Source organism: Antechinus flavipes, chromosome 1 (genome assembly GCF_016432865.1).
Source record: "Antechinus flavipes isolate AdamAnt ecotype Samford, QLD, Australia chromosome 1, AdamAnt_v2, whole genome shotgun sequence".
NCBI classification, from domain to species: domain Eukaryota; kingdom Metazoa; phylum Chordata; class Mammalia; order Dasyuromorphia; family Dasyuridae; genus Antechinus; species Antechinus flavipes.
Window position 1 is genome coordinate 670,962,128 of NC_067398.1, and position 15,534 is coordinate 670,977,661.

Below are 15,534 nucleotides of genomic sequence, written 5' to 3' on the forward strand. Positions count from 1 at the left end.
ATGACATTGCATGTCAGAATACAGCAATCGGGGGTCCCCCAGGTTTCTCTTTTCTAGGTTAAATAGCTTTAGTTCTTTCATCCAGTCCTTAGATAGTGACTCCAGTGTTCTCATTTCTTAGGTTGCTCTTAAAATAATATGGCTAGAATCACAGAACAGATGAAGTGGACCTCAGCAGCTAGGTAAAAGCTTTTCATTCAACGCACAGACAAAAGGAAATCTTACTAGACCATACTCGACAAATGACTACCAAGACCCTAATCAATGATCCATTTTTTAAACAGCTGTTTTTTCCAAAATCAAAATGAAATTTGGCTCTTTGCAACTTCTCCCATTTGTTTCTAGTTCTGTTCCCTAAGGCCAAGAGAACAATACTAACCCTTACCCCACATGACAATCCTTCAAATATCAGGGATCGGTTATCATGTTTCCCTGAGACTCATTTTCTCTAGTTCATTCAACCAATCCTCCTGTGGTATGAACTTATTCATCCAGTTTGTCATTCTCAGGACACTTTCCATCTAATGTCCCTCTTAAAGCATGATGCCCAAAACCGAACACAATATTTCTGATGAGATCTGACAACAGCTGAGTACAGTGAGACTATTGCCATTGTATCTCTTAAAAGAACTTTCTTAATGAGGTCCAAAAAGGAATAGTGTTTTTTAGCTCCCCCAAGGCATTCCTGATTCTTAGAACTGCCTATTCATCTCTTTCCCATATTATACTTGTAAAGCTGATTTTCTTTATGTAAGCTCAACACTTAACATTTATCCCTATTGAATTTCCTCTTATTAGTTCCAGCTTGATGCATTAGCTACCAAGATCCTCTTGGATCCTGATTCTGTCACTTGCTTTGTTAGTTATTTATCTCACCTGTGTGTTGCCCACAATTCAAAGAACTTCGGTTTTTAATTCAAATCACTGATAAAATTAAGCAACACAGGGCCAAACACAGATCCACAAAACACTCCCAAAGATCTCCCACTCTCCAGATAATTATTTTTAGACTCCAAAAAGTTCCATCTAATTATATCCCTGTTTAATCCATTTAATTATATGCCTGTTTAATCCATCTCTCTCCATCTTCACCATATGGTATGACATGCTTTTATTAAAAGTTTGCTGAAAAAAAAAAAAAAAAGAAAACAGCTTTGCTGAAATCTAGGTAAATTATACTCACAGCATTCTCATCTATCAATCAAAAAAGGAAATGAGGTTAGTCTGGTATAACCTATTCTTGATGAAGTCATATTGCCTCTCTTTTATTATTATAGACTTGCCAACCATATTTTTAATAATTGTTCTAGAATCTTCACAGGCATCAAAGTCAAGCTAAGAGCCTAATATATGGAGACTCTGTTCTCATTCCTCTTTATGAAAATAAGGAATAAAATTGCTCTTCTCCAATCCTGTGGTGTTTTATTCCATGATGATCTTTTCTCCTCCCACTTGAAGGCCTTTCAGATTGGGTTTCTTTATCTCACCCAACCTGGAATTGCAGCAGCCCTTGGGGGCAAGTTAAATGCTATTGTTGCTCATCATGAAAGTTTGGATCTATTGTTTTCAAAGTGAGCTGGTTCACCTTTCCTTAGGTGTTCTAAGGGAAGCCTTCCCTTCCTTAGGGAGCCTGGTGGCCTCCTGCTCTCATAGTTTATCATATTGGTGCCAGACTTCGAGAAGACAATCAGCTTTAGACTTACTACAACTGACAACTTCCAGGTTTGAATGATCCATGAGCCTCAGTCTCCTTTACAGGCATATGCTAACACTTCCCACCTTTTGTGATCTTTCAAGCATCACTGAGAACTCAGCTCTTATAGCCTCCAGTTCTTTTAGTACCCAAGGACATAATTTACAATTTGAATTCATCAATGGCATCAAGGTGCTCTCTTATTATCACTTAACATAGCCTGGATAAAAACTCCCTTCTAATTGTCAGCTACCACCATCCCACCAAACAAAAATAAAGCTTTCCTCTCCCCTTTAAGCCTCCTTTGTCTCCCAAAATAGCAAAACAAAAGGAAACTTTTTTGCTTTTCTTATTCCTCAATTATCTTTCTATGACTCTACCATGTTCAATTACTAAGCTTTGATTCTATCTAGACTGGTGAGTTCTCTTGTGCATAGACATTGGTCTTTTATGATAAATCCCATTGGAATTATATTCCTCTGTAGCTTCAAATTTTTATTTTTGTGTATTTCCTTTCCCTTCAGAGTGGTTTTCCCTTGAGCATTTTAATCCAAGGGATTTTACTAATCTTTTACCCAAATTCTTTGAAATCTGCTTTCCTAAAATCTAGGATGCATTTCAAACTATACCCAGCTTTCTTCTACTCTATCACGAACTCTAGGTCAATTAGGAACTAGAAGGGTTTCATCATTCCCCCACCAAACCAGGTCCGTCATTTGTGATACTCAAACCCAGAACTCCCCCTTTTAGTTCATCTGTCTTTTAAAAGATAAAGTATGACTACAGCAGTTAAGCAATTAGTAGGTGCTTTACTTTTGGCAGAGAACTTCAGCATGTGTCTTGATGACTTATATCCTCTAGCACTGCTATATCATACTTCTATGCCAAATTTGTTAGCTGTTTCCCAATCTCCTCATCTACTTCCTCCTTCTGGCCAGATAATCTGTAGTATACTCCAAAGAATAAAATCACTTATCCAAATACTTTCCAAAATGCTCTCCCTCACTGGTTCCTAGATTTTGTCCTATAACTATACCCTTTTAATATATAATGTTCCTACCATCTTATCTATTCTATTTCTTTTTAATAAAGCATACCTATCCAGAGGTATAATCCAGTCACACCAAATCTTGGTGATAACCAGGAGATCAAACCTGGCCCTCTCAGCATAACCCAGCCTGTCCTCTTTGGACATCTGTACATAGATGTATGAGTCACACTACTAATATTACTTTCCTTGGGTTTTGTTTCTTGGGCACTTGCAGATGTACCAAATGCTACTTCTTCAACCTTCTTTGTAGTTTCTCTCTATAATATCTAACTTGGAAGATAGACATATTTTTGTTTAAAGTTTTTTAAAATTAGATTTGCAATAATCTAACATTGTTTTCTTAAAGTAAAATTTTATTAATATATTTTGTTTCATTGTATCATTTACCACTTCTTCTTCTGTATCCCTCTTTCAATACTTTCCAGAAAGCCATTCTTTATAACCAAGGGAAAAAAAAAAATTTTTTTTTTTTGGGGGGGGTGAGGCAATTGGGGTTAAGTGACTTGCAAAGTCATACAACTAGTAAGTGCTAGATGTCTGAGGCTGGATTTGAACTCAGGAGTTCACTTCAGGGCCAGTATTCTATCCACTGTGCCATCTAGCTGCCCTAACAAAGAATTTTTTTTAAAGAAAAAAAAATTAATCAATACATCCCCCAAAATCTGACAATAAATATAATGTTCCATACCCATGAGCAAAAAAAAATGGGGGGAAGGAGTAGACAAGGATAAAGGTCTTTAATATAATCAGCAGAAGTAAGTGCTATGCATTTTAAGTCCTGAGAGGATTTGGTTACATTTTGAAAATGCTCCAGAAATACAACAGAAAGGCATCTCTTTTGTCTGGGCCAAACTTGTTTTTTTGTAATTCTGAAACATTAATTTTCAACTGCTAAGTTGCTATAGTCACCATACATAGTTTTCTTGACTTTGCTCCCCTCACTTAGCATCCCTTCACATAATGTCGTTCTATACTTCTCTACATTTGTCATAGTAATTTTTATTGCTCAGTAATATTCCAATACATTCACATTTGTTTAGCCTTTCCCAAGTTGATAGACATCAATTTTTTTCTAGTTATTTGCTACCACAGAAAACAGTTCTATAAATATTTAAGTGGATATGAAGCTCTTCTTTTTAGCAATGACATCCTTGGGAAATAGATCTAGCAATGGAATAAAAGATTAATGAAATGAATCAAGGTTAAATGGTATTGACATTTTAGCTATAACTACGTTCATCTTTGGTTATCTCTGTCGGCATTTTGGATCTGAAATCAAGCTTAGGATTGTTTTGATTTGAATTTCCCTTGTTAGTGACTTGGAGTATTCGCTCATAAGACTAGTAATAGTTTGTAATTTTTCTTTTGAGAACTGACAAAATACATTCTCATCTAATTCTATATTGTAAGCCATGATCCAGAAAGCCAAATCACATTCTCAGCTGCCACTTTCTTAATGAACAATTCACTTTCCAAATTAATTTTTTTCATCGCCATCTCTTGTGTTCAACAGGCAAAGTAAAGAAAATATAGCTTGCATCCTTATGGTCTTCAGTTTCTTGCCCAAGTATTTCATAGCCATTGGCAATCTAGTTAGATTTCTTCTGGTAGTCATTTGTGACCATGTGAATCACCAGAAGTGAGGCAATCTGTTTTAAGTCCTAAGAAGTCCTGTTGTGCTTTGAATACATCCTGCAGTATTGCAATAGACCTCCTTTGTGATCAGGCTGGCAAAAACCTGCCTCAGTACTTCTTCTTTTTTTTTTTTTTTAATTTAATTTTTCCCCTGTAGCTATTTACTTATTTATCTTGGTGCACATTGCTTTATAAATCATGTTGGGAGAGAAAAATCCGAGCAAAAGGGAAAAACCACGGGAGAGATTAAAAAACAAACAAACAGAAAAAAAGAAGTGAATCTAGCATGTATTGATTTATATTGTTGCTATATTATTATTATTGCATAAGCTGTTCTTCAACAATTCATATAAGTCTTCCCAGGTTTCTTCCATCTCCATTCAATCTCTTTCTCTGGATGCAGATGGCACTTTCTGTCCAAAGTCTATTGGGATTGCTTTGGATCACTGACCCACTAAGAGGAACCAAGTCTTTCATAGTTAATCATCACACATTCTTGCTGTTATTGTATACACTCTATTCCTGGTTCTGCTTGTTTCACTCAGCATCAGTTTGTGTAAATTTTTCCTGCCTTCTAAGCAGAGAATCACTAACAACTCTAGCTCTTCCTGATGGATCTCCTCCTCTCTGGAGCTCTACTATATCATTCTTGGAAGACTAGCAGCTTCTTCCTTTTCAAAATAGCCAGATTCTTCTCCTTTAGCAAGAGAGAAAATATCAAACCTGTTTTTAAGTGCTGATTCTTCAGGTACCCTTTTCCTACCCTCCTCTAGATAAACCTCTTCTATTTGCATACACTTCAAGTCTTTCTTCTCTTCCTTTACTCCAAAACTTCTCTCTCCATTGAAACCTTGCTTCAGTCTCCTTTAGGACTTTTCCTCCTCCCTAACAACCGTGGGTAGAGAGGTGTAGTTCTAGGCCTTTCACTTTCTCTTCCCAGAAGAAGCTCAGCTCACAATGGGGACACCAGTAATAGCTATTAAGCTATGGCAGAAATAGAAACACCACACACTCAAGGCAAGTCAATGGATAATTTCTTTACTCTCCATAATGGTTGAGAAGTAGGGACAATCATCCTCTTAGGTCTCAGAAAGAAAGACAGGGCAGTTGAAGGCCCATTTCCTATCCACTGACCTTACTGAACATTTAGATTTCTTCTCAGGTCGATGAAGATCACATTAGGTATCACAGTATTGTGGTTAAAGCACTCATCTCAGCATCAGAAAACCTAAGTTCAAATCTTGCCTCAGATATTTACTAGGTGTACAACATTTTCCTGAAACCAGTCAGACTTAGTTTCCTCATAAAATGATCCTAAATGTACCTACCTCAAAGGGTCATTACGGAGATCAAACAAATAGATGTAGAGTAGAACATGGACAAGGAGAGGAGGCCAACAATGGACATGGCATCCATCCTAAGTCATCACATCCCTGTGTCTTTTTCTCCATCTGCAAAAGGTGGCAATCACCACTGCTGCCTACAATGGCTAACATGAAAGTAATTCTGAATTCTGAATTCTGAAAAGCACAAATGTGTGGTGCAGCTGACAAATAGGAGGGACAGAATCAGAAGGTGTGGAAGGGGGCCAGCTCTACCACTTTGTGATTGTGGGAAAAGTCCCAATCCAAGCTGGCGAATGAGGATGAGAAGACGTACCCCTTCTTCACAGGGCTGTTTTAACTAGAATGCTTCACCCAAATGAGCTGTTCCCATGACGCAAATGCCTTGGATCTATCCTGGAGTCTGGGGAGCTGGTTTGTGTTGCTGCTAAGTCAGTTCACAACTCTCTCCTCCTTATTTCCCTCCATGAGCAAACACAGACTTTATGGTGATGGGAGAATTGAAGGGAAAATTTGACTGTTTCTCCATTAAGTTCCTATACCAGCTCTGTCCTTTCTGAATGGACCAGTTAGCTGTTTTCTTCCCTGGGGCAACAAATGGTAAGTCTATGTAAAACATAACAAAAAGGACAGGTTCAGGGAAACCTGGGAAGACTTCTGTGAACTGCTGAAGAACAGCTTATGCAATAACAACAATACTGCAAAGAAAAAGAACTTTGCATGACTTAAGAACTCTGAAAAATACAATGACCAACCAGTTTAGCAGAGGCTCACTGATGAAACACATCTCCCACATTACCCATGGCAGAAAGACAATAGACTCAAAAGGCAGAATAGGGCATAAGTTTTCAGACATAGCCAATGTGGGAATTTATTTTGCTTGACTTTGCAGGTTTGTAACAAAGGTTTTTTTGGAAGGGGATAGATTAAAAGTGAGCAGTGGACATAGTAATGTCATTTAAAAAGAGAGAGAAGGGTAACTGAAGCATTTTTTTTTAATGTACAGAAATGAGCAGAAAGCAAAAGGAATTAGCTACAGACAAGGACAGCTTTTAAAGTTACATGTTAAATTCATTATATAATTAAAAGGACTAGCCAGCTGTACACATTTCATCCTTATCCCAGTTTACTATTCTCTTCTCCCATGCTACCAGAAATCTGGAAATGCCTATTTGACTTGGTGTTTAAGTTGAGAATAATTTTTTTTTTAGCTGAAGGGAAATGTTACCTCAGTAAGTCTGAGTACTAACTGTACCTTCCTTGGATGGATCAATGAGCAGTTCTCTTCCCTGCGAGAATGGCTGAAGAAAAATCATGGTCTAGGACTGGGATGGATTAGGAACTACACCAAATATGAATAATTGAGAGAAACCTGGAAAGTCTTATAGGAAGCGATGCATAGTGAAGAAAGCAAAACCAAGCTAATAAGCTATTAAGAAATCTAAGAAAGCAGTTAATTGAGGCAGCTAAATGGCACATTGGATAGAGTATCAGCTCTGGAGTCAGAAAGACCTGAGTTCAAATCTAGCCTCAGACACTTAATACTTGCAGGCAGGTCACTTAATTCCAATTGCCTCTAAAAAAGAAAGGGGAGGGAGGGAAAGAGGGAGGGAAGGAGAAAAGGAGAGTGGGAGGGAGGGGGGAGGAGAGTTCTGAGTGACTGTTCTGAAGCCCATCTTTCCCAACTCTGGATCTACAATAGGTTCTATGCAATCCAATACAGTTGTGTCGATCTACTTTGTTTACAAGTTCCTCTTTGTTTCTAGAAGGGTGAGATGATTTTAGGAGGGGAAGAAATGAAGGCATAAAACCTAAGGCAACAGTAAACTACAAGAGAAGTACTTCCCCCTCTGGTACTCACTTGCAGCCAAACAATCCTCTGGTATACATCCTGCCTCATGCTCATCTCAACATCAAACTCAGAGAGCTTTTTGTCAGCTTCAGTACTGGCTGTTCGGATATCTTTGGAGGGGGAGACATGCTGTGGGAAATCCAGAATGTTTCTCTGAACTGAAAAAAGGTCAAGTAGGAAAAAATAGGTTAGATTGGACAAGTGATCAAGCAACAAACACCAATTTAAAATCCTCCTCTGTGAGTCACAAAATAAATGAGAGCCTCACCTGATTTTCCCAACAGCCCTGAAGCAGACAGGACTGGTCTTACTAAATGATGATTTTTACAAATCAGAAAAATGTAAAGTCCAGTAGCAAAAGTGCAGCAGAGAAAGAAGAAAATGCTAAACATCGAAGGAGAGGGAGACCTGGGATCTCATTGGCACAAGACTCCAGTGAGGAAGAACCTACTATACAAACAGATCTGCTCTGGACCTTGAGCCTCCCGAGGGAGCTGGCCCACTGCGTAGTCATGTGACTACTGTGGTGACATCTCCAGGATATAAACCAGCAAAGGCCTTTCATAGGTATTGGCAATTAAGCCAAGCTCTCAAGAAAGGGAGGACCTCTAAGAAGTGGTGGGTAGAAAGGGGAAGCATCCCAGGCAAAGAAATATCACAGATGGGAGCAGTAAGCTAACTTGTCTACCTCAAAAATGGAATGCAAGAAGGGGTTCAGGCAAAGGTTAAATGACCAATAGACTACTGGAATTTAGTGCTGGGAAAGTACTGGTTCAACCCTTTCATTTTATATATAAGGACACACAGATAGAAAATAGTAAGGTTGGAATTCAAATCTGAGACTTCTCATTTCCTGTCCAACCATCTTTCCAGCATAAGATGCCACTTCTTCTCTATTTGGTTGGGGGAATTCTCGTTTTAGGTAGTGGCTGAATTAAACAGATTTATGATCCCTTTCAGTCCTGGGACCATGTGATTCAACAGAATAAACCAGAGCTGCCAGATGTTGTCATAACATTTTCCACCTTGGGTTTAAGGGTTATCATTAGTCCCTAAACAAAAGCATTTACAAGCAGAGTAAGAGAAGAGCCAGTATGTGGGAAAGGGGAAGTAGGACATATATGGAAGTGAAGGTGATGTTAAAAACAAAGGATATCAATATTTTTTATGGGGAGAGACAGATGGAGAGACAGATGGGTGGGGGAACTAATAGCATGGGGTATTCCACACCCTTATTACCCAATTTATGTTATTAAGTAATTGGGCAAGGGTGGAAGGTGACAAAGAAAACAAGAAATGTTTTGGCAAGAGAAACTGGTAACAATTTCCTAACACATCATAAATAGGTAGACTTAGAGAGGTGAAAAAGGATTCAGTTTCAAGGCTGTAACCTGAGTTGATTCTTAGGTGTAAGTCTGTAATTCAAACTGTTTCCACTTTCCTGGCGCTCAGCTAACTGATGAGCTAGATCTTTGAACTGTGTTCAACTAGTTTGCATTGGATAAGAGCCAATCACCAACAGGGTCACGGCCTGGAGTTTACCTGTGTATTCCACTTCTACATCAGCCAATGCCTTGAGAGTACTCTCATAGGATACGTCTTCAAACTCCTGTAATCCCACTTGATCATATACACGCTTGGTTTTTTCAATGAGTTCATTGGTAAGATTTTCAATCTGCCCTGCTGTCAAGTCCCACCGTAAGCAGTTTGTCACAGAACATGGAGACACATTATCCAGGACATCTCCTGCACAACAAGACAGTGAAAAACAAGTCATGTAGATTGGTGAAATGGCTAAGCTCATGTTTGCCTACACCCAACAAGGTCACCCAAATCCAACCTTGCAGCCTCTTAGAAGACCAAGGCTCACCTTTCCTTAGGCTATAGGGAGGGAAAGTGAGGTGCAAACTATTTCTCTGGAAGTGAAAGAAACAAATTTCATATTTCTTTCTGCATCAACTTCCTCCACAATGTACAAAATAGTCTAAGAGATAAAATACCATCAAACATTTATAACACATTAATCAAACTTCAAAGTACTAACTAGGCATTGGGAATACAAGGGAAGATAAGGCCAAGCTAGCTAAAGAGATGGAAGAGAAAAAATGTACCCAATTAGAAGTGTGTTCTTCCTTATATGTTCTCATAACACTCTGTCCTCTTCATTCTAACTTTTATTTAAACTTGTTTATATCTTTCTTACTGGGCCCCTTTGAGACTACAATGCCCATGAGGGTAGAGACATCATTCCTTTTTGTATCTTTTCTGGCACTGAGTATAGTGCTCAACATAGACACTAAATAAATGTTCACTGAATCAAAGTCCTTTTCTCTTCAGCTAATCAAATACCACGTCCAGACATTTCCATTTGTATTACATTGCTTTCTGCTCTTATTTGCCCCCTTCTTAAAGGGGGAGGAGAAAAAGGAGGAGGAAGGAAGCGGGAAGGAAGGGAAAAAATGAGAGGGGATAGGTTTTATTTTGATGTAACAGATAATCCCGAACAAACTATCAGTAGTGACTCTAACTAACGGTATTCATTTCTTTCTACTTTGTAGTTTCACAACAACAAAAAGGATACATTTTATTTTGATACAATGGTAGCAACGAGTTTTGTTTCTTTTTTAAAATTATTATTTTTTAAAAAATTTAAAGCTTTTTATTTTCAAAACATATGCAGAAACAGTTTTCAAAATTCACCCTTGCAAAATCTTGTGCTGCAAATTTTTTTCTCCCTCCCTTCCTTCCACCTCTTCCCATAGACAACAAGCAATCCAATATATGTTAAACATGTGTAGTTCTATATATATTTCCACAATTATCACATTGCACAAGAAAAATCAGATCAAAAAGGGAAAAAATGAGAAAGAAAACAAAATGTAAACAAACAACAAAAAAAAGAGAATACTAAGGGGGAATCTACACTTAGTTCCTACACTCCTCTCTCTGGGTGCAGATGGCTCTCTCTATCACAAGACCATTGGAATTGGCCTGAATTACTTTGCTGTTGAAAAGAGAACCACATCTATCAGAAGTGATCATCACATAATCTTCTTGTTACTGTGTACAATGTTTTCTTCCCTTTGCATCAGTTATGTAAATCTCTCCAGCCCTTTTTGTTTTTTGTTTTTTTTTTAGATTAATAATTCACAGACCATAACTTATTCAGTCATTTTCCAACTGATGGACATCCACTCAGTTTCCAGCTTCTTGCCACTACAAAAAGAGCTGCTCAAATATTTTTACACATGTGGGCTCTTTCCCTTTTTTAATGATCTCTTTTGGACATAAGCTCAGTAGAGACATTGCTGAATCAAAGGGTATGCACAATTTGGAAGCCCTTTAGTCATAATTCCATATTGCTCTCCAGAATGGTTGGTTCAGTTCACCACTCCACTGACAATGAATTAGTGTCTCAGTTTTCCCACATCCCCCTCAACATTCATCATTATCTTTTTCTGTCATCTAAGCCATTCTGAAAGGTAGTTCAGAGTTGTCTCAATTTGCATTTCTCTAATAGTTATTTAGAGCATTTTTCATATTAGAAATGGTTTTAATTTCTTCATCTGAAAATTATCTGTTCCTATCCTTTGACCATTTTTCATCAATTAGAGAATGGCTTATATTCTTATAAATTTAAGTCAATTCTCTATGTATTTTAGAAATGAGGCCTCTTGGAGATAAATTTTTTTTTCCCAGTTTACTATTTCCCTTCTAATCTTGTCTGCACTGCACTTTGTACAAAAACTTTTTACATCCCATTCTGTATTTCATAATGTTCTCTAGTTCTTCTTTGGTCACAAATTCTTTCCTTCTCCATAGGTCTGAGAGGTAAACTATCCTCTGTTTTAATTTACTTATAATATCACTTTTTATTTCTAAATTATGAACCCATTTTGACCTTATTTTGGTATAGGATGTTAGGTGTGGGTCAATTTGGCTTAAGTTTTGTAGTCATTTCCTGTAGTTTTTATTTACATTGGTATAATTGTAATGTATGTTGTTGGTTCTGCTTTCTTTACCTCACTTCATGAATCTTCCCAAGATTGTTGATATTCTTTATTTCCTCCTTTCATTCCCATTACCATCATCCTAGTTTACATCCTCATTACCTAGATTAATGTCTCAAAACCCTTCAATATTGAAGCTGTCTAAAGAATAAAATTAGAACAGCTAGAAGGCACAGTTGATAAGAGTGCCAGATCCAGAGCAGCAAGATTTATTTTCCTATGTTCAAATCCAGCCTCAGGCACTTAATAGTTAGATGACTCTAAATAAATCCCTATACCCTGTTTACCTGTTACTCCTCTGTAAAATGAGCTGTAGAAGGAAATGGTAAACCATTCCAGTATTTTTGCCAAGAAAACCCCAAATAGAGTTGGACATGATTTAACAATAACAAAATAAAGTAAGTACATAATTGTTTCTCTGGACCTTGAAGGTCCTTGACAATATGGCTGCAACCTAACTTTCCAACTCTATCTTGCATGTCAAAATATAAGCCAAATTGGACTTCTCCACTCCCTGTTCTTCCATTTTACTCTTTTCTCTTTACTTTACTCACACTTTCCTGGAATGGATCATCTATTTTTTTCATACCAGCCACCACCTCTTCTTTGACCTTTCCAAACAAAAGTAATTTCATCCTTCTCAAATTTCCCATAATACTCTGGACTTCTCTACATTTCACTACCTCTATCATCATTTGTGTACATATTTTATTAGTTCTATTGAAATCTAAGTTTTTCAAAACAAGGATTTTTCCATCTTTTTATTCATTGTACCCTGTCTTTCTGGTGCCTGAGTCCAAGCTCAGTAGTTCTGCATAGAAGGATGTTATCTAACAGAATGAGAAGCCCCAACTTTTGCACTTAAACACTGGGGCAAGATGGAGGAGTTTGGAAGGACTCAGAGCCCCAGACTCACATGAGAGCCCAGGTAACCAAGGAAATAGCTCCACCCAAGTCTAGTACATAAAGTAGAAAGTGTGGATCTACATTATACACTTCGACAACGATATTGTATGAGGATGTATTCTGATGGAAGTGGATTTCTTTGACAAAAAGACCTAACTGAGTTTCAATGGATAAATGATGGACAGAAGCAGCTACACTTAAAGAAAGAACACTGGGAAACGAATGTGAACTATTTGCATTTTTGTTTTTCTTCCCGGGTTATTTTTACCTTCTGAATCCAATTCTCCCTGTGCAACAAGAGAACTGTTCGGTTCTGCACACATATATTGTATCTAGGATATACTGCAACATATCTAACATATATAGGACTGCTTGCCATCTAGGGGAGGGGGTGGAGGGAGGGAGGGGAAAAATCGGAACAGAAACGAGTGCAAGGAATAATGTTGAAAAAAAAATTACCCTGGCATGGATTCTGTCAATATAAAGTTATTATTAAATAAAACAAAATAAAATATATTTTTTAAAAAGTGTGGATCTAGTGAAATAAGCACTCTTAGGCTTTACTGGGGAGGGGGTGGTAATATGGCTTCCCAATAACCTGACAAGACCTACATTTGGAAAAGGGAAATCTGATTGAGCAGACAGCTCCAGTTTCTCCTGAGAGGACACAGGTATTTAGTATAGATATCAGTATAGAACAGAATGAGCAACCCTACCTTTTCCTGAAAGGGTCTATCAACTGAAAAAGAGAGGGACCAATGGAAAGACCTCTAGAAGAACAAGTGGGACATGGAAGATCTGCTTCTGCTAAATCTGAAGATTTAGGCTTCTGTTTCCAGAGGCCAAATCATGTCTGGTAGTCAGGATTAGAAGGCATAGTGCCTTCTGAGAAGACCCAGAGTGGAGAAATGGGGTGCAGAGCCTTAGGCTTCCTGAGAAGAGTAGGTGATCCAGAGTTCAGAGAACTTGAGGTCAAATATAGATTCTATCACTTCTTTCTTAATTACCCTATGACCCCCAAACTGTTGGTGACTTCCCTTGGAAATTATTTTCATTTATATCAGCTAGATAAACAATAGATAGGCAGATAAATATAGAAGCACATCTTATAATACAATTCTTTGCATGTTGTCTACCTTTTAGGTGAGCTCCTGGAGGGAAAGGAGGTAATTTTGCCTTTCTTTTTTTTCTAAAGTGCTTGGCACAGAGCTTGACACTTAGTGCTTAATATTTGTTGACTAACTTATCAAAATGCTTAGTTTAACCTGTTTCTTCATCTGTAAGATGAAAGGATTGTACTAGATGACCTATGAGACTTCTTCCAATTCTAAAACTATGATCTTTTGGGATTAGCGGTATAGATGAGAAGATCCAGCAGAATCATATCTTAGCTTTGTAATTGAAAATTATCTCAAGAGACCAAGCAGGTCTATAACACAGTTTTAGGTTTAAAAGGGTATTACAAGGGGGACATCTAGGCCAGCCATCTGTCTACAAACAAGGAAACTTAGGCCTAAAGAGCTTAAGTACCAGGCAAGATCACATAGTAAATGAAAAAGAAAGGATTTGAACCCAGGACCTCTGACTCCAAATCCAATGTTTTTAGCATTAGACCATATTGCCTCTTTCTCCTACTTTACAGAGGAAGAAAATGAGGACCAGAGAAATGATTTGTCCCACGGGGGATAAGTGACAGAATCCAGACCTTCTGTGCATAAACCTACAGTTCTGGTCTACTACCCCAGGGCCCGAAGGTGGCCCTGGTGGTGGTCCTTAGAGCAGAAGGGAGTAGATCCGATTCCCTACACCCAGAGGTCCTTGGCTCATGGATGGTCAGAGGAGCTATATTCCAAGACTCAAGCTTTCTGTACCTAGGACTACAAGGAGGCCCTGGCTCATGGCCAGGTTAGAAAGGGGGTGGTCTGAGGGGCTATATTCCAGGCCCGGGGCTCCCTGCAACCAGAACTACAAGGGGGCTCTAGCGGGTGGTCCCTTGGTAGAGGAGGTAGTCTTGGGGAGGGGGAGGGCCCATATTCCAGGATCGGAGCTCCCTGCAGTCAGAACTACAAGGGGACTCTAGGGGGTGGTCCCTTGGTAGAGGAGGTAGTCTTGGGGAGGGGGAGGGCCCATATTCCAGGATCGGAGCTCCCTGCAACCAGAACTACAAGGGGACTCTAGGGGGTGGTCCCTTGGTAGAGGAGGTAGTCTCGGGGAGGGGGAGGGCCCATATTCCAGGATCGGAGCTCCCTGCAGTCAGAACTACAAGGGGACTCTAGGGGGTGGTCCCTTGGCGGAAGCGGGGATTTGAGGGGGGAATTATATTGCGGGATCGGGGCTTTCAGAAGCCAGAACTACAAGGGGGCTTCGGCTCGTGGTCCTTGAGTTGGAGGGGGTGGTCTGGGGAGCAGTATTCCAGGAGCCGGCTCCCAATCCTGGTCCGCGAGGCCGCTCTGCTCCTTCCCCCGCAGGAGGGAACGCCGCGGCGGGAGCGGCGTGGACAGCGGCCTTCGGCCAAGAGAGAACGCAGGGTGGTACCTGTGGGGGGCGCCATGGCGGCGGCGGCGGCGGCGGCGGGGCCCGGGCTGCGGCGGTACTGGACGTGCAGGTGGCGCTCCGACCGACGAATGCTGCTTCGAAGGCTCCTCCTCCGCGGACTAGAGAAATAGACCAGCCGCCCGGGGAATTTTGGGAGCTCGGCGGAACCATAGAGGCGAGGGGGTAGAGGGACAAAGAGCCCGCCTCCTGCTTCCGCCTGGAGCCGTCTAGGATCCTGGAGGACTGGGTCTTTGGTGGGTCTTCTAGCTCCCAAACCGATAAGTGGTGGAGGTGGTCTAGAGGTCGCCTACGGGTGCCAAGCGCGCGCCGGTTCCTATGGAAACCTCGTTGCGCATCCTTCTTCCTCGCTTCCGGCCTGACCCAGGATTTGAGAATAGGAATAGTCATTTCATTTTACACGTCAGAAAACTGAGGCGCAGGCAGGGCAAGCCCCTCGAAGCTCATCGATAAGCCCTATCTGTCTTTAAAAGCCAAACTCAAACATCACC

The 15,534-nt window shown here is 39.7% G+C and overlaps 1 protein-coding gene across 1 annotated transcript in view; it reads right to left on the minus strand.

Moving 5' to 3' along the window:
• Positions 1 to 15,304, minus strand: part of THOP1 (thimet oligopeptidase 1) — a 51,842-nt gene extending 36,538 nt beyond the window's left edge. Inside the window, exons 1-3 of the mRNA XM_051972215.1 lie at positions 15,026 to 15,304; positions 9,117 to 9,320; positions 7,584 to 7,732 (exon numbers count right to left, since the gene is read on the minus strand). Coding sequence (XP_051828175.1) covers positions 7,584 to 7,732; positions 9,117 to 9,320; positions 15,026 to 15,041 — 369 coding nt within the window. The 5' untranslated portion in view covers positions 15,042 to 15,304. The remainder of the gene's footprint in view (positions 1 to 7,583; positions 7,733 to 9,116; positions 9,321 to 15,025) is intronic.
• Positions 15,305 to 15,534: the final 230 nt, after the last annotated feature.